The sequence below is a fragment of the Anopheles darlingi genome, chromosome 2 (assembly GCF_943734745.1).
Source record: "Anopheles darlingi chromosome 2, idAnoDarlMG_H_01, whole genome shotgun sequence".
NCBI classification, from domain to species: Eukaryota; Metazoa; Arthropoda; class Insecta; order Diptera; family Culicidae; genus Anopheles; species Anopheles darlingi.
Window position 1 is genome coordinate 22,581,903 of NC_064874.1, and position 20,000 is coordinate 22,601,902.

Here is a 20,000-nt window from a genome sequence, read left to right on the forward strand (position 1 = left end):
AGAGAAGGAGAGCGAATTCGCAGTGGGGCAATGGTAGCAGCAGTAGCAACATGGGTTGCGATTTGCTACAGTTTTCATTTTCGTTCGATGGCGCGTGTTTGTTCGGGCGCGCCTATGATGATGACGGTTGATTCGGAACGCACCACCGGTACGCCAGCGGTAAGACTTTGACGCCCACTTTTAGTGCTACTCTGAGTGCTGGTGGCGTTCGCTTTTAATAGCTCTAAATTCTAGACCATCGGTAGAGCCTTGATGCGACCACCAACGGTATCCACCATCCCCAGGCGACGCGTTCTCGAGTGCTAAATTATGCTGTGCAGAGCATTATTATGCTCCGTAAGGAATGCCGCTGCTTCTGTTTTTTTTTTCGGCGGTGAATCCCAATGGCTATACCGGCGGTGGCCTTCAAGAAGTCGGTAACCGGCCCTGTGATGACGTCCGTTGGATGGAATTCAAAGGGAAATGCTATCCGCAACTCCGATTGTCCACGGGGACGAAGGCACGGAGGTGCGTTAGCATAAGATTATAAATTAAGCATGATTGTAGTAATGTTTATTGATGTGGCAATAGCGAGAAAAGGCCGAGTAGTAGATCCGTACAATGGAGGCGGTCGGTTCCCCGCTACTGTCTATAATTGCTGTGGGAATTTGGTGCCCGCTGGTGCCAGTGGTGGCAGCGGTGTGTACCGGTTACGAAAGGCAGGCGCGCTTTGAATGTTGCTGTGTTTTTGCTGCTGGGCAGATCCCAAGAAGGTCGGTTTTTGGCATCTCTTGGACGATGACTTGGGGAGGTGCTTGTGATGCTGGAATGTTACCAAGAATTTGGGGTCTGACCTACACCGAGAGTGTCCAGTAAAAGATGGACATTGTTGTTTGGTTTGTTCTACTTGGTGGAAGCCAGTTGTTGCAGTTGTTCTGTTGGATACGTTTTGGAGGGATTCCAGAAGTCCAATATCGTGACTGTCTGTTGGATTGAAGATCTTGGGAATTTTGGGGTCGTTGGGATCTAACATGGGGCTATAACAGTTTTCATTTTGTTTTGGTAAATAATAAACGTCATTAACTGTTAAATACAATTTAGGTCCGAGCTACTAAGTCCTTAGCTGTACGGTAAGGTATATGTTAGAAAACTGAAGACTATTGAAGAAAAATGCCAATATGAGAGCGAAAATTGCTGCTGTTACGCACGTAATGTTATCAACAGCAATGCAAAAAACTGTTTTGTGTCTAATGGAGGCAGTCATTTCATCGATATTATATTCTGAGTAAATTCTCAATAACATTGTATACCCTAAATAAATCGTGCTCATTTTCCAAAATTGGAGAAATGGCAGAGTTATTCAACTTTTTACTGTACAACTGGGAATCAAGGTAGTATGTCGCTAACGGTTGCTATATCTGATACGGTATCCATTGAACACTTAAAAGCTTGATTTGCGACAACATTCAGGACTGGGGCGTAGTCTGTTAGTCTCGCGAACATGAACACGATCCCAGCAGCTAACGAATGGTAGGCACTTTCGAAATATCAAACGGACAAAACAGCGCATGTGCATTCGTCACGTTTTGGTCCGACAAAGCATTCATTTTCGTATTCAATGCCGTCCGCCGTAGCTTAGGCCAGTCGTGTACACGAGGCATTTCTAATTTCAAACCTCCAAATGGGGGGGCCCCCCTTTCGTCACGGGGTGTGGGCCACGACGAAACCACGTTGATCGACGTTTCGATTTTACAATTCATCGTGCGTTAATGATGCAATGGGCGGAATGTCAAAATATTGAAAATCCTAACATCGCACAAACAGTAACACTCCCTGTAGTTGCAGCAGCAGCAACAGCACGGTCATTACAGCAGTGAGATGGGCGTGCGGGGTTCGGTCTGGGCACTTTCCCGCTTCCTGCTAGACAGAACCACCGACCGGCCGCGTTTACTTTCGCCACACCGAGCGCGGGCGCACCGAGAAATGTCGCCCGGTTCACCCGACACAGGAGACCAACCACCGGCCGCGCATCCGACTTTCATTTCGTACAAACAGCTTTACGATCATTGGCGACGACGACGACGATGATGATGGGCATTTGCGTACGACGCGGTGTGGCTGCTCATAATGATGATGATGATGATGATGATCGCGATGGTGCTTCTGGCGGATGCTTTGTTGCTTGATGCGCACGGGAAAGTGTGTACCAGCGGAGGGGGAGTCCCCCCCCCCACCGGCAAGAGTATCATTTTTCTTGGGTGTTGGCGACGGCGACCAGACCCCCCCCCCCCCCCCCCCCCCGGCAAAGGCAATGAAACGATAATTTCCCAGCGCTGCAATTGAGCATGAAAAATGCCGCAGAGAAATCAGTGTCCCGGGGCTCAGGGCGGCGCTTTCGCTACACTGTGCGCTAGGGCCCTCGTGAGGTGCCTCGAAGGTGGAGAAGCAGCGTGCGTTAGGGTGTGTCCGAGGCTCGAGGCGCGTTCGTACGGTGCGTCGCGTCGCGACATTCGAGGACGTGTTGTTAATGCGTGAAGAGTGGCCATTTTTTTTTAAAGCCCAGCTCAAGACACGGGGCTGGGACACGTGAGAAGAAGCTCGCACACACACACACACACACACACACACACACACACACATGCATGAAATGGAGAAGTAAAGACCGGCACGTGACTGGAATCGGAATCGAAGTCAGTAGCGCAGTAGCGCTGTCGACTTCGATGGATTGGCCAATTGGCCAATAGGATACTGCATCGAGATCCGATCAAAGAAACGGAATTTAGGGTGCTATAATAGGGGTGCTGCTGCTCCTCCCGGTTCCCGGTGGAAGGTGTCCCGGTCCCGGTCGCAATGCAGGTAACCCTCGATGGCAAGAGATCGAGTAAACCCATATAAAGCAAAGGCAGCAAATGGGTGATGCCCCCCCCCCCCCCCCACCAGGGGAAGGTTAACTACCTCGAAAGCCTTGAAGATCCACAGACAGAACTGCGGGTATTCCAACTGCGGATCAGACTCATGATTCCTGGCGTACTGGCGGAGGTCGACCTGGCGAAACTGGCGGCATCTTGCACAAGTCGTGCGCGCCGCAGACAGACAATGAACCATTTACGTTCGGCCCACGTCGACTAATTACACAGCCCGTACCAGTCTGCAGACAGTCCGCAGTCGAGGTTGTTGGGCGTCTTATAGCCGCGAGTGATAAGTGAACGCGCCACGAGATCTATCTTCGCGAGTACATCGCGCCGTACCGCGCACAGAGGGCCCCGTTCTCAACTTATGCCACAGATTAAGCAATCAAGTACTGGGACGACTGCGACCGGGACCCGGACCGGCAACAGCAGCAGAAGTTGCGGGGCAGATGCAGAGTTAAATTGGATTCGAGTTCGGGCGCGCGCTAGTGCGTAGGCTGTGGTGTGTGCTGGCAGGCAATTCCAGTTCCAGCACGTCACCATTAAAAGGGGTAACATTGGGACATGCCGACGTCAAGTCAAAGTCCTTTTTTGGTAAAGCGCGCTGCGGCCCCAGAGGCACACTGTACTGTGTGTGTGTGCGTGTGTTGGTAAGCAGCAATCGTCTTCCCTTTTCTTTGGAGCGTCTTTTGTGTCTCCGATCTTTTGCACCCTTTTATGCTGTCGAGGGGGCCTCCTTAACACGTATGCTGCTTGACAAACACCACAACAAAAAAAATCCATAAAAATCATAGACCTGACGGCTCATTAAAGCGGTGCACGACCATAAATTAGGGAAATGGTTGTGCGGCTGACGAGCGCGAACACGGTGAGCTTTGGGTACTTTTTGGCGCGGGGGGAAAGGCTGATGATGGTGCGTTGTTGAGTGCGTTGAAGGTGTCGCCCTGGCGAAGATGTGTAATTTCGGGAAAGATTGATGAGCAAGATAGAGAGAGAGAGTCGCCAAGACACACACACACACTGGCTGTCAATGACCGTAGTCAGTGAGACGTCTTCGCACCTTCGCAGGATTAGGACGCTTGATGGAATTTCAAGCGTGAACAAGGCTCGTAATGATGCTGCTGGAGGGGTTGGTTTTGTTGGAGTTGCGGAGTTGTATTCTAGGTCTGCACACCGCGGTGTGTAGGGTACCAGTTGACCAGTTTGTTCCAGTTGAGCTGATCCGGAGACTTCAGGGGAAAGCAATTCGGTTTAATCAAAACTTGTGCTGTAACCTTTATTTTCGGCAACAGCAGTAGCATCATCAACTCACTGTTTGGCAGCAGTGAAAGTTTCTGACAGCTCCGGGAATGAGTTTCATCGGTGGCCCTGAGCAGCATTTCATTTAAATGCCTCGAGCACACAGCACCAGCACCATGTAACCAGGTGGGGGGAGGGACTAGCGAGGATTGGTGCTGGACCCAATTATCATTATGGCCATTTCGGAATAGGCTCCTTGCGTAGACACCACTGTATCAAACGATCCAGAAGACCGAACAGAACGTCCGTTTTGGTCGGTTTGGTTAGCGAACTGTTTAGTTGTCAACCCAGCGGCACGTAACTCTTTGTGTGTTTTGCTGTTCGGTCACTCGGCTCGACCATTTGGAAAATATAAACTAAATCAATTGTGGACAGAGATGTAGGTGACGGTAGAAGCAGGGATCGTAAAGTTTTATTCGTTCGTTCTGCCTTCACTGCACAACGAACTATGTCACATCGCCGTAGTGACTGTCACACCAAGCGTCACAGGCTTTGAGACAATTTAACGGATTCGTTGGTTGGAACCATAAACCCCGTATGATGGTCTTGGTTCAACTATGTCAGTAGCGTTCTTTAGAGAGCGATATAGAGCGATCTCTATCACCTCTTCGCTTCAACTTTGATGACCATTCCCACCGAGTGTGTGTGTGTTCATCATCCCCTCTTTAGCCCTAAGTTTGTAGACAAATGTCAAGTCAAGTCGAGTGTGAGAAGGAAGCACACAACAGCATCTGCAGCATCCACATTCCGCGTTTATGATGAGTAGGTAACCATATGCTACTCTGCTGCTGCCGCTGCACGCTGCTAGCAATATGCTAAACACATTGCCCTACTACTACTACCACTAGTAGCTGGTGCAGTAACAGCGCGCTCAGTGTGCGGTACCGGAAAAGTGGTCCCAATTATACGTCACGAACTCACGATTGAGCTTATTAAGAGGAGCAGGCAAAGGCGAGGTAGTGGATAGCGTAGGAGCAGCGCAGCAGAGAACGACTGAGGAACGAGTAGAATGTGTGATTTGTCTGCCTTGGTCTGGGGTCTGGTGTACGTACAGCTCCCCAGAAACCAGTTTTATATATGTCGTGCCATAGAGTTGTTGCACAACGAAATGAACGATCGATGCAGATCTCCTCGCCCAATGATGGTGCTGCTGATGATGATGATGATGATGAGGCTCGCTCATGATGCCATGATGATGTTGACGTTGGATGGAGTCGCGTGGTGACGTGAAATCTATGATATTTACATGCAATTGCAATGCCTCCTGACTGTTGATGGCGAACAGTTCTTCGGCGGTGGCCCGTTGCGAGTGTGTTGGATGTGCAGCAGGTTGTCATCATCACCCCCCCCCCCCCCCCCCTTTCTGACAGATCAGTGAAGGGAGAGAGGGTGCCAACTGCAGCGCTGCTAATGCGGATGCTACTGCGCCATTCGTGACAGATAAATCGGGAGGAAGCTGCGGCTGATCGTCAACTTGCACCCTCGCACCCTCACGCCGCCCCCCAGGAAAACAACTGACGACGGTTGATGGATGACGGATGGTAATTGTTTTTTCTTTTTGTTGTTTTTTTCCCCCCTTTGGGATTTCGAAACCGTTCCCTTCACATTTCGATTGTGTGCCATGTGCCGAACAGTAGCAGGGCTCGTAATTATCTCGTTAAAAACGAGCTTTATGATCGCCATCGCCGATAAAGCCCCGTTTGCGAGAGATCGTTTGTTGTGCATTGTGGGAAAAAAAAAATTAAATCAAATTGCACCTCCGGTCACTTTTATTGATTTATGTATCGTCCCGGGGTCGTCCGATTGGTCTCCAGGCCGAGGAGGGGGTTGAGGCGAAACGTAACTGAAAACGTATTTCCATTTATGATGGTCGCTCTCATTCACGCCGGGCTGTTGTACTGGTCCTTCTGTTGGGCGAAGCGTCCAACCGATTCAAGAGCGTACTTGACGGGAAGATTTATGGGAAATGGAGACGATATTGGACCTCTCGCATACCACAATGGTCCCCTCATTCAGGCCCGGAGAAAAGAGGGTGCTGAGGAATATGTTTGCCAAGTACTTTACGCCGTGTAGTAGGTAGGTAGAAGAAGGTATCAGGGTGCGGGTGCCACTTATGGTACAGCTTCTTGTCCACTACTGGCTGGCGTCTTGAATGCGGTACAATCTTCAAATCCAAGGCAGGGGAGTCAGCAAATACTCCTGTGGCTCATTTCGTTGGGTTGGTGAATGGTCGCATCATGATATAATTTTATTTGAGCTATTTTTTTTGAGAAGTTATGCATTGGGTGATCATGAAGAGCTGTTCGCTGATGGAGGGGATGGAGGGGATTGTTTGTCTGTTTGCGGTAAGGCTGTCCGTCCGGTGAGCTGTCGGGTATTAAAGAGACCCACAAGAAAAGAGAGAGATGGCTCATCTCGTTGACCGAGTTGAGAACGCGTCGATTGTGCTGCTCCTCTGGTTCGGTGGCCGATGATCAGTTGCTTTTTCTTCTTATTGTCTTCTACGAAATCCGCCGGGATTGTTGTTGTGGTTGGTTACGACAAGCTAACCGTAACCACCTTGGCCGACCACCGGCAGAGACAGAGGGAGAAGCGCTTAGTTTGTTGACCGAGCAAAGGTGTCGACTACACTTCCCGGGGTGGGTTTTGGTACGGAATCTTCACGCCACCGCGCAGCTTTTATGGGGCTTCAGGCACAGAGGAAGGAATTACGCACCCGAGAATGTCATGCGATTTTGAGAATTAAAAATGTGGATCGCTTGGACGCACGGGGTCAGTTTGGAAACTTGGACAGCGCATGGCGGTTAGTTTTGTAAGTATCTTTCTCTCTCTCACACACACACACGCGCGCCATGGTTCCGGTGTCGTTAACCACATGGTATCTGCTGGATCGATAGCACAAGAAATACAATGTCTTTGCTGCAGAGGAAGCGATCGCTAACATACTCCTCAGCACAGTCGTCGAAGTGAAAACCGCGGGCCCGTACCTCACGAAAGGAAGGAAGTTATGTAGGTGGCACGTAGGTAGGTGGTATTGACCGCACCACACAGTAACCGATACTACGACGACGCCGCCACCGCCGCCGCCGACGCACGGGAAAAAGGGAAACATTGCGACGATGAATCGAAGCACAAAACGGAACGAACCATTATTCGGTGCCGGTGCTACGCGGTGCCCTTTTTTCCTCAACGTTTTCCGAAAGCAACAAACCCCCCCCGTGTTGGCCCTGTTATTAGCTTGATGAGTGCACGAAGCCCTTGGGGCGTACGTACCACATTTTCCGATGCTTTTCCTCCATTACGTCACGCTTAACGCCACGCGCGTCACAGACGCCAGCAGCAGTCGCCGTCGCACGCCGGCATGTTGTTCTGCACGAGTGAACCGTGCAGCCGTGGCCAGTTTTTTAAAAAGGTTTTTTTTCCTTCACCAACGGTGATCGACAAAAGAGCTAAAAACATCGCTTGTCGCTTCTACGCTTCTTATATGCGCCTGCCGAGGGGTAAGCTGGGGGCGGTGGATCTCCGATTTTAAATGTGATTTATGGGACTGTCCATTCGATGGCCGCCGCCGGGCCGGGGTCGACTACGCCAACGATCGCCACAGAACGGTCCTCCCGGGGTTTCGTTTTTCTTTCGTGCGTGGCCCCGCCGATCACTCAGTGTTGGTCACTTGGTCAGGGGTGGAGTTGCCGCGCGATGGCCACCGCTGAGCCGAGATCCGATCCGCGAATGTGTTTCCGCTCGATTAACATAAAAAAGGCGGGGGGATCGCGATCGAGCGCGCGATCGAGAGTCGCAAAACACTCGAACCGCGAAGATCGCCTACGGTCGATAATCGATCATTAAATGATCGCCTTCAACGGCGGATCGGTGGACTGAGTGAGAAGCACGGTTGGCGCAGTAGTGCGCGCTCGAGAGTTAATTTCTGCGAAAAGAAATCTCGATGCCCCGTGAATCGTGTGCTAATCGTTGCGATCGCTTGCAGTAGCAGCAGCAGCAAGTCCAATGAACCGCTCTGAGGAGCTGCCATGATTGTTGGTTCCAGCTATAAAACGCTACAAACCATGGCGCAGCACCAGAGAAGAGGTATGCAAATTTGGCGTTTGGTATGCAACCGAAAGGTTAGCCTCCTACTAATGAGCATAATCAAGGGGGACGGGGGTGCATATACATGAACATGCTGTTGCTGATGCGCTGCTTGCTGCACGCTTCGGTACGCATGATCGGTGATGTGCAGCGACTGGAAATGGATGGTTCCTCCTTCTCTCGTGTTTTTTTTTGATAAAATGCCGAAGCGCACGAGTCTTTTCACGCGCACAAACACACATACACACACACACACACCACACATCAGTTCCTCTTTCGTGCATTTTTCAATGCGGCTCTCCTCGACAACATTACAACGCGGTATTTAGTACATTAAGATTGATTTACCAGCATGAATGTGGATGTACGCTGTCTTTTACGATAAATCGTACAGACGCGTTGAGATCCTAATATCAAAACTGAAACAATAACCACGCGATCAAGGGATCATCATCGTCGTCATCGTCGATTCGGAAACGGTTCAATATCGGTGCGTGCACGTTTGCGCGTCTTGTAAGCCATAATTTATGAACTCTTCTCCTTCCAATGAGCTACGCCTCGATGCACTTCCTCCAATGTTAATAATTCATTGCTTAATGCCTTCATGTCACTCCGTTGAGCTGCTGAGCCTTTGCCGAGGGCACTGGGTTGGGGTTCATTGTCCCGAGGCTGGCACACGGGGGCTGTCCCGGGGCCCGCGGTACAATGGCCCGTGAATGAATTCAGTGATCAATAATGCATCCGATATGTGTGTCGTCGCCATCGTCGTCGTCGTCGTTGCACCTGACGATGGTGCCCGTAGGCAAAGGTTACGCGGAAGAGTTCGCGAACTCCATTACGTCACCAGCACAGTGCTAGTGAGATGAACACGACGTGATATAGCCGTGCCATACCATCAGACTAATGCCACACACCCACTAGCTAGCTAGATAGCTAAAAGGGGTGGCAGAAAACTCCCGCAAGATGTGTAATAAAACTTTCCTCGCAACTTCTTGTGCGGGTGCTGCCGGGCCATAAAAATGCCAAATTAAATGGACGGAGAAGGAAAAGACTTCGCGGACCGACGCGGAAAGAGTTGATGATGGTGATGGTCCTTTCCCAAAGGCCCAGGCGTTGCCAAGTAGGTGGCCAAATTTCAGTAATTAGTTTAACACCCTCTCTAACCGCACGACGGGGGCGGCGGGTGTGCTCCGTTCGGTTGGATTACCGCGCGACGTCACGCCATAGAATGGATCGTCAGCTCTTTAAGCTCCGATGCTACGCTCTTCCTACATCGCTCCGTTCCGTGTGTCCGTCTGTGTGCGTCCCCGTCATCTATAAACATGTACTCCCGATGCGGTGTATGCTTCTTCTTCTACTTCTGCGGAAAAGCATCCCCCTCAAAAAAAACATTCGTGCTTCGTTCTGGGGTGGGATTTTCGGTGATCCGCTGAACGTGTTCTGCGTCGCCTTCGTCTTCGATTTCGATCGTCGATGTTGGCTGCTCTAGTTCGCCCGCTTGGTGTCTTTTTTTTCCTTTTAATTTAAGATCCCGTCTGCGCCAGAGAGAGTGCAGCAGAGCAGCGGTAGAGGTGTGCGTTGTTTGCCCTCCTTACGCATCGACGTCGTTGTCGTTGCTGTGGACGTTGCGAGATGATCCCGCGATCGAGTGACGAAACAGCTCACCCATTTCGTTTCGGTTTCGACGGCCAACGGGGCTTCCTGTTGGCATGATTTCGTGAGCAAATGAGAGCTTCTCTTCGCTTAAAAAACATGTGTTTTTCCCCGGCAACATGTGCACGCACACGCACGATCGTTGTCGTCACAATGGAACCCTCCCCCGGTTCTGTGTGTTAGAGGAAATTGAATTTTCATTTCGCAAGATCACTCCATTTAAAACACGTTCATCCAACGGAACGGAAGGAGTGCGTTTCGCCATGACCTTACCGTACGCATTTGCTCGACTCTGAGAGGAGCTTCTGTGCGCACAGAAATCACTCGTCGTCCGGTGATGTGGGGAACGTCAATAAGGGGGTGAACGTCGGGGCACGTCATCTGCGTGCTCTCGTGTCAATAGCGCTTCTCGCACCCGCTATCCGGTTTAAATCCAAGCGACAAATCTGGCCAGGCGACGGAGACGACGACGACGGCGCCTTCTGTCCCTCCGCTGGTTGGTGGACACAAAGGTGACACTAAAACCCGATACGACGACACAACGTCGGACCACAAACTAATTGATGTTTTCTTTGCACCGATCGCAAGCCCTCTCTCGCGTCCACCTCTATCTTCTTGGCCGTCTCATAACCGGAAGAGGTCTTTCTTTTGTGGGATTTTGTTTGATTTTCCGTGAGCGAGTGGCGAGACTCATTAGGTTTCTGCTTCTTCTTCTCTTTCGTTTTTCTTTGCAGTCTAAACCTGTCAACCGGCTGATACCACCCAACATCCACACGACGCTGCAGCGGCATCTGAAAAACTCGACCAAGGCACCCTACATACCACAGTAAGTATATCGTCGCCGCCATCGTTTTCGTCTCCGTCGTCGTTAGTTCCACCGGACGATGCTTCGGTGAATGAACGCCTACGCAAGCAGGGCCACAGCACGCCGGCATGACGAAATCCATTCGTCCATCCCCCTCTTCTTCAGCACAACATCCGCCCCCGGGCCGGGGTAGGGCGCATCTTCGTCATATTAACCGCACTTGAACCGACGACTGATCGTCGCCGGCGTCGCACCAACCGGCGTCAGCCATCCACATTCCCCTCGGTGCACATAGCATTAACATTACTCCGCAGACAGAGAGAACCAGGGCCGCAAACAGGGCCGAAAATGAACGGGTGAAAAAACAATATTTTCTTCAAAAATCGTCAATCACTGACTGACATACACCTTGGCGGCATGAAACAGCGACAGCCGGGGGCTCCCCCCCGGACCCCGTGGAGGAAGGAACGGGAGGAAGTCGTTGTCGGTCGGTGTTTGTTTGTTGTGTAGTAGTAGTAGGTGGTGGGCCGAAAGGTGATCGTGGTAACCGGTTACCACCACGATCGCCTCTGCTCTTCTCCTCTTGCGGCATCTTTTCGATCAGGGAGGAGGAATAGGAGGAAAAGGAGAGCAAAGAGAAGGTGCCGGGTGGTGCCGGTGACGACGAGTTTGCTCGAGGCGCCATCCGATCCTCGCCATTTGACTGAGCCGCGGCTGCGACGTTCCCGTCGTCGCGCTTTCGTCTTTTAATTATTTTTGGTCAATCCGACGTCGTCGTCGTCCGTCGTCCGTCGACCGGTCTTTTGGTGTGTGAGACGAAATGTAAATAAGACGTCCGTCCACCACCCGTTTACCCTCTCCCGCCGGCGGGGAGTAATGCCACGGAACAAACAGAACAGAACACAGTAGAAAGGAGAAAACATCTTTGCATACGCAGTTTGAGAAACGGACTGAAGAATCGGCCGGCAGACAGACGGAAAGGGGAAATGCCACCAGAATTTCGAAGGACACACACTCTCCGAATGCGCGCGCGAGAAGCAGCATCACAAGCAGTGCGATTGACCGCAGTTTTCGGGCGAAAGCAACTTGAAGGTTTTCGCGTTTTTTTTTTTTTGATGATTGACACGGGAGGCTGTCTTCCTGGTGGGGGAGCGATAGTTATTACATTTGTCTCGATCGCGCCGATTGTGTAACTTGAGATACGCAGCAATCGAGCGGTGATACGGTATCCCTGGCGTGCGATTTTCGAGTTGGAATGATGGCGGACTGACTGGCTGCTCGGTAATATTCTGATTTGCTGTTCAACACCTGAGCCGACGGCTGTGTCATTTGATGTTCCGATCGACTTCGACTAACAGTACTAATGATCAGCGAACTGTGCCGTTTGAGGTCTTGAGTTACACGTCAAAACTAATAAAGAGTCCACCAAAAATTCCCGCGATTATGATGCCCACTAGCCGGCCCGGCTGCGTTAGATTAAATTAGTAACAATCGGGGGCACACTAATGCCGGCCACCGCTAATGTATGATGTCAGTCGCTAACCGGAATGGACCAATGAACCTGGCTGGCTGGCTGACTGTTGACGAACTTTCCATTTTCGCTGCTGATGGTGGATGGTGATATCTCATTGTGCCATCATTAAGGAAGATGCCATCAGCGCAAAGAGCAGTGCAGTTGTGGAGGGGAAGGGAACGTGAATACATTTTTATGACTCAACAAAGGATCGTGTCACTGTTTGTGATCGGTATTAAGTCCCATTAAGCGCGCCGAGCGAAACGTTGCTTGTTGGCAGCCCTTCGTTGGTAGAAGATGAACGGTGTTTACTTTCAAACCACAGTGACAAACGGCACAGCACAGCGCGGCACCACCTTGGGCATTCGAAGCATTTCTTTCATCAAATACAGTAATTACTTTTGGGGGCTTGAAATGTTTTGTGAATGGACATATTCCGACCGTTCTGGCAAGCGTTCTTGTGCTAAAGCGTTTTTGGCATTCAATTCCGATCGTCCACCTAGATATAGCGCTGCATAATTTGGCAAATTGGCTCGGCATCACCATGCATTTCGGTTACACTGTTTTTCACTTTTCACCGTTCTTCCCACACCTCCTACCAGATTCCACTTTCCAAATGGCAAACCACCGCCAACGATTACGACGGAAACGACGATGCAGCGGTTGGAGCAGGTCTTCGACAGTCTACCAAACTACGAGTGCAGCCGCGAGAAGTTCCACATGATCGTCACGATGTGCCAGGTGCCACTGTACTGGCGCTTGCCGCTGTTTATGTGCACCCAGCTCACCCCGAGCGGGGCCGTGGATGGCGACAAATTCCTGCAATTTTGGCGACAGTGAGTAGTGACCCGACCCGGGGGGGTTCGTCCCGCTTTTGGCCGACCGTATTTTAATCTGGATTCTCGAATCTGCTTTCTAGGATGACATCAGCGTGCCACGATGCGGCATCACGCTTCGTTTACATCATGTCACGGGGTGATCGCACCCGACCGTACATCCTGCCGGAGGACTTTGCACCGCTAATACAGGACGTGGTCGATACGCACCCCGGGCTGGCGTTCCTGAAGGAGGCGGCCGAGTTTCACTCGCGCTATGATAGCGCGGATCTTCTACAACGTGAACCGCAGCTGGACGGGCAAGATCTCGACGACCGAGCTGCGCAAATCGAACCTGCTCGATGTGATCCAGCTGCTGGAGGAGGAGGAGGACATCAATCAGATAATGGCGTACTTTAGCTACGAGCACTTTTACGTCATCTACTGCAAGTTCTGGGAGCTGGACCGGGACCACGATCTCTACATCGATCAGCAGGATTTGGCTAGGCACAACGATCATGGTTGGTGTTGATCGGAACGAGTCCATCGGCCGGTCGGAAAACAGTCCATATTATTATCTCGAACCATCTCTTTCGTTGTAGCTCTCTCATCGCGCATGATCGAGCGTATCTTTTCCGGTTGCGTGACGCGAAGTCCACGCCGCGGTAACAATAACCCGATGATCCATAACCCGATGATCCAGGGTCCGAATGGACCGAAGATGTCGTACACCGATTTCGTGTGGTTCCTGCTGGCGGAGGAGGACAAATCTCATCCGACGGCGATCGAGTACTGGTTCCGTTGCATGGACGTGGACGGTGACGGGGCGCTGTCGATGTACGAGCTCGAGTATTTCTACGAGGAGCAACAGCACCGCATGGAGTCACTGGGCATCGAGACGCTTCCATTCGAAGACTGCCTTTGTCAGGTAAGGGACGGCAGATTTACGGTGTTGTTCCTACCGCCCCAGCCGGACACTACATTCTCGTGCAATGATAATCTCCCTCAGATGTTGGACATGATCAAGCCGGCCACACCGGGCTGCGTTACGTTGGCCGATCTAAAGCGCTGCAAGATGACGCCCATATTCTTTGACACTTTCTTCAACCTGGAAAAGTATATGGAGCACGAGCAGCGTGATCCATTCGCGCAACGCGAAAACGATGACGTGAGTAGTGCGGACCTATTGTTGCGCTCTCCAGCGGGAATCGCAACGATTCCATTGATCCTTATTTCTGTTTTTAGCTGTCGGACTGGGATCGCTACGCAGCGCAGGAGTATGAGCTGCTGGTCGCCGAGGAAGGAGGAGATACGCAAGGGTAAATAATGCGCCTGATTGTACTGATCGTAGTCTTCCACTTCTTGTTCTTGTTCCTCTGTCTATTCTATTGCTTTCCGGTTGACTATCACTTTTCTTCTTTCTTCCCGATGGTCTCTATGCTCTCTGTATCTATCTATTCTCTCCTCTTCTATCTGCTTTTTTTTGTGGGACACACATTGTTGTGAGCTTTCCCGAGTTTCACTTTTCCACTTTGCTCTGTTGTTCGTACTGTGTTACCAGGAAGGGCGCTTCTTATCCAGCGCGCCATTAGATCCGGGGACTATGTTTTTTTTTCGTTTTTCTTTTTTTATGTGACACATCAATTCGTTTGATTGTTCAGGAACCCGCTTGGACTGCGTTCCGGGGCAACTGCTTGTAGTAATGTTGTGCGAAAAGCGCTGACCGCTTTCCGTTGCGCATCCCCCCGTTTATCGCAGTAATATCACGCGTGTATGAGTGCGTGCAGTTCGGAAGAAACGCATACTTGGCAGCGTTCATAGATTCAGACAGACAAACAGTACACATTCTACAGACAATGTTCCGTCGCGTACATTCCGTTCATAATGGGCTCGCTTGTTTTAAAGTTCATCCCGTACGTATAAAGTGGATGCTTCAAGAAATTGGGGAAGCTATGCGAGTCAAGAGGCAGCTGCTTAGCGTGATCCTTTTTCTATCTCTATGCCAACTTTCCATACTTTGTTGTTTCCATTTTTCCTTTTCAAAACTGCGTTTTCCCAACACTCTATATACTCTGTTCTATACTTTGCTCCACTCTTTTCAATGTACTATTTACTAAATATGTCTACATGTAGTTAGCGAATTGTATTGTTACATATATTATACTATTTCTTTTTCTTTTACTATCTTCGTTTGTCGTTATGCGTTTCTGTTTTGTTCTATTTTGTTTTCCTTTCTTTCTTTTTCTCTTTACCTACTCCTTTTAATTTCTTTCAATGCAAACATTGGAAACTCTCTCCTGTACACATTTACACGACACAAATGTGCAACGCAAAACTACAATCTTCGATTCAAAACAAACACAAACACACAAACACTTGTACCGGTTATGATTTTACAATTTTCTTTCGTTCCCTTTCGTTCTGCGGTGAAGGGAGGAAGAGACCCGATAGAGAGATAGGTGATGAAGATGAAATTTGAAGAGCAAAATGTTTAAAGTAGCCACTGTACACTACTTACCTAGGATCTGATCTAGGGGTAAGAATCAAACGTGACAAATCTCGCCAAACTCTCAAGCTCTCAGCGCATAAACACCCACCTAAAACACTTACCCCCGCAGCCACATACGATTGCGATCAAAGAGCTAGTGCTCGCTAATAGGAAGAGGTACATCACTCTCACATTTGCTAAATCGCAAGTTACCTGGAGCTTGCGCATGGACAATCAATCGCATACACATTTCACTTGCGCCACATCAACCTAGGCAACTTTGCGCTACTAAAACTAAGCGTGCTGCTACACACATTTCACACGCGGATCATGTATTTCATGTGCCGTAACAGAATCGTTTATGCTACAATCCGCGATCGCGCGGAGATGTCTCCTCAATTCTTCTCAAAACTAAATTGCATTTTAGCGTTGCTTCATGCTCGCTTCCAATTACTAAGCCATTCGTTGGATACTCGAGCATTTTTCGAGTTGAGTTTGGGAATCGGTTGTTCCTCTGTATGATAAGCATTTGTTTGATAGTCAGTTCCGTTCTCCAATGTCGAATGTCTACCAGTTTCTAGCCCGGTTTGATGACCCTTTATGTCCCTGGCGTTATTCTTCTCTGTGTTTATGTATGTTTGTGTGTGTGTGTGTGTGTGTGTGTGTGTGTGTGTGTGTGTGTGTGTGTGTGTGTGTGTGTGTGTGTGTGTGTGTGTGTGTGTGTGTGTGTTTGTGTGTGTGTGTGTGTGTGTGTGTGTGTGTGTGTGTGTGTGTGTGTGTGTGTGTGTGTGTGTGTGTGTGTGTGTGTGTGTGTGTGTGTGTGTGTGTGTGTGTGTGTGTGTGTGTGTGTGTGTGTGTGTGTGTGTGTGTGTGTGTGTGTGTGTGTGTGTGTGTATGTGTGTGTGTGTGTGTGTGTGTGTGTGTGTGTGTGTGTGTGTGTGTGTTTTTTTTTTTTTTTTTTTTTTTTATAGTAAGGTGTCAAAAAAATCTTCAAAAGACGTAGTGAGGGATTCGCTCCCGCGCCTACCCCCTAAAAAAATATTCCTTACTGACCATCTTCGCCTTGATCTCCCCCGGGACCACTGGTGAGCGACTACTTCGGGGGAGGGCAGTCCAGTTAGTCTTCACCTATGGGGACTTCGAGCTCCTATGTTTGCCTTTGGTCTTCTCTCCATCTTTTTTGCAGCTTGCTCATGATCAAGGTCACAGCGTTGTTCACTAGCTCCCAGGTTCTCTCCGACTTGCACATCTCCTCGACGATGTTATCCGCCGTCAGAGCTCCAAGACCGGCCCTTTCCACGGAGAACCGGGGGCACTCCAGGATCGCATGTTCCGCTGTTTGCGCTACTCCCTCCGCGCATTCAGGGCACCTCGCTGAGGCCGCGTGACCGAAGCGGTGCAGGTACTGCCTGAAGCACCCATGCCCCGACAGGAATTGGGTGAGCGCGAAGTTGACCTCGCCGTGCCGCCTGCCTATCCAGACCGACAGATTCGGGATGAGTCTGAACGTCCATCGTCCGTTACTTGACTCTTCCCACTCTCGCTGCCACCTGGCTAGAGACTCCTCTCTTGCTTCCCTCCGGACACCTCTGGTACCCCTCCGCCTGTAGCATTCTGCGTCCTCTGCCAGGGTGATGGTGATGGGCACCATTCCCGCGATAACGCATACGGCCTCCGAGGATATCGTACGGTAGGCCGACGTGACCCTTACCGCCATGAGCCGGTAAGTGCTGTCGAGCTGCGAACAGTTGTGCTTCTTCTCGAGGGCGTCGATCCAGGCTGGGGCTCCATATCGCAGGATGGAGGTCGCTACGCAGGATAGGATTCGCCGCTTACTGCTCCGGATCTCGCTGTTGTTGGGCATAAGCCTCCCTAAGGCGCAGATGATTTTAGTTGCCTTCTCGCAGGCATAGTCGACGTGGGCGTTGAAACTTAGGCGATCATCGATCATCACGCCTAGGTATTTCAACGCACGCTTGGAGTGGATTACTTGTGACCCCAGGGTGATGCTTGCACGCTGCACTGCTTTGTGGTTACTCACGAGTAGTAGCTCTGTTTTGTGGCGGGCTACTTCTAGCTTGGCCGCTCGCATCCAACGTTCGATGCGCTCGATCGCATCCATCGCCAGCATTTCGACCTCCTCTACTGTCTCGCCTTTCACCGTGAGAACGATGTCGTCCGCGAACCCCACGATCTCGACGTCACCAAGGAAGTTCAGGGAGAGGACGTCGTTGTACATTGCGTTCCACAGTGTTGGGCCTAAGATTGAGCCCTGCGGGACCCCAGCCGTGACCTTCACCGAGTGTTGGCCACATTTGGATTCGTAGAGTAGGACCCTGTTGCGAAAATAGCTGCCAATTATTCGGCACAGGTAGCCTGGGACTCGCAGTTTATTGAGGGAGTATGCGATAGCCTCCCAGCTCGCGGTGTTAAATGCATTTTTAACATCCACCGTGACTACCGCGCAGATCCTATCGCCAGTCCTTTTCTTTATTGCCGCCTCCTTTGCTCTACTGGTTACTTCGCAGATGGCATCCACCGTAGACCTGCCTCGCCGGAATCCAAATTGCCTTCTGGATAACCCAGATTCGCCCTCCATGATGCCATTCAGCCTGTTTAGGATGACCCTTTCCAATAGCTTGCCCACGACGTCCAGCAAGCATATCGGTCGATAGGCAGATGGGTCTCCGGGCGATTTTCCGAGCTTCGGCAACAGCACCAGCTTTTGTCGTTTCCATCTATCTGGGAAGTCGCCATTCGTGAGGCACGCCTGGAGCACTTCTTTGAACACTGCCGGGAACGAGACTACGGCCACTTTCAGCGCCACTGTCGGCACGCCGTCTGGACCTGGAGCCTTCTTCCCCTTCAGTTTCTTCGCGCACTCTAGCAGCTCTTCCACCGTAACCTCCGTGCCATCGATCGGCTCGTGTGCCGCGTCCGGAGCGCACGGCCATGCTGCTTCGTCACGGCTAGGGAATAGCTCCTTCACGATGGCTGTGAGCTTTTCCGGGCACATCACTCTTGTTACCAGTGGCCCTGTCGTCCTCGCCATGAATTTGCGGGCCGATCCACCCCACGGATTGGCATCCACTTCTCTACATAGTGCTCGGTAGCACTCGCGTTTGCTCTTTTTAATCTCCCGCTTGAGGGCCCTCCTCGCAGCTCTGTAGGTGTTCCTGCGATCCTCCTTCGCTTGATCGCTCTTCGCCCTCTGTAGCTGTCTCCTAGCTTTTAGGCAGCTCTTGCGGAGGGTGGCGAGGGTCGCGTTCCACCAGTAGGCCTTCTGGCGACAGTTCTTTGGCTCTACTATCCTCGGCATGGTTGCGTCGCATGCGGCTACCAGGACCCTCATGAGGTCCTTTGCGTCGCACACTTGGCTCATGCCCCCCTCAGTAAGCGCCTCAACGAATCGATCGTGCTCGAACGCCCCTATCTTCCACCTTCTGCCTGCTGGATTCCGGTATAGCTCTGGCACGGGAGTCCGTTGGCCTAGCCTGTACCGGATCGCCTGGTGGTCGCTGTACGTGAATTGTTCCAAGACTCTCCAATTCGTGCCGGCATCTAGCGACGGGCTAGCGAACGTTACGTCGATAATCGACCCGTAGTTCTCACGCCGGAAGGTGTTGGTCGACCCTTCGTTCGCCAGAACCACATCCAGCTTGGCAACAGCTTCCAGCAGGCTGAAGCCCCTCTGGTTGGTGGCTCTACTACCCCACTCAACGGCCCAAGCGTTGAAGTCTCCGCCAATGACAACCGGGTGTGTGTGTGTGTGTGTGTGTGTGTGTGTGTGTGTGTGTGTGTGTGTGTGTGTGTGTGTGTGTGTGTATGAGAAAGAGAGGCTCGCTTGTATATACATGATGAATAGTGCAGGGTGTGATTGCTGACATTGGCCTTTCTTTAGTATCTACCTTCTTCGCCCCGGAATTACTTACCTACCCTGTTAGCAGTGTGCTCTCCTGTGTGTATTTGTCTCATGTGCGTGCCTGATGATATACTATACATATATTTATGCTGGTGTGCTTGCCGTGCCGTGGCCATGTGTGTGCCCGCGCGAAACCGAGTGAATAGTGATTTTCTTTTTTTCTTTTTCTCTAAATTCCATTCATCCCGAACAATCATCTACTAACCAAAACTTACCATAAACTTGTTGCAACCGTGATGGGCTGGGATACCGTAAACCCCGCCCCCCGACCTAATACCACATCTACTCCACTCTACTGCTCATCGTCAACACCAATGTTCGACCGCTTCCGGGGGGGGCGGATTGCATCGCCACGTGATTGCGAAATGCCATGAAAACTCACAAACCTTAAAACTTCTTAACCAAATGTGTGGCCTTCTGGGTAACATTGAATTGCACGAAATGAAAACCAAAATCGCCGTTTGTGGGGGGGCTCCACCAGTCGATGCTTCGTCTTCGGCGGTCATCCTTTGCACTCGACGGTGGCGGCAA

General features: G+C 50.9%; 1 protein-coding gene across 1 annotated transcript in view; it reads left to right on the forward strand.

Moving 5' to 3' along the window:
* Nucleotides 1–20,000, forward strand: part of LOC125950173 (mucin-5AC-like) — a 60,337-nt gene that overhangs the window by 35,542 nt on the left and 4,795 nt on the right. The window contains 7 exon segments of the mRNA XM_049677884.1: nucleotides 10,661–10,752; nucleotides 12,847–13,080; nucleotides 13,164–13,337; nucleotides 13,339–13,580; nucleotides 13,662–13,987; nucleotides 14,069–14,227; nucleotides 14,305–14,378. Coding sequence (XP_049533841.1) covers nucleotides 10,661–10,752; nucleotides 12,847–13,080; nucleotides 13,164–13,337; nucleotides 13,339–13,580; nucleotides 13,662–13,987; nucleotides 14,069–14,227; nucleotides 14,305–14,378 — 1,301 coding nt within the window.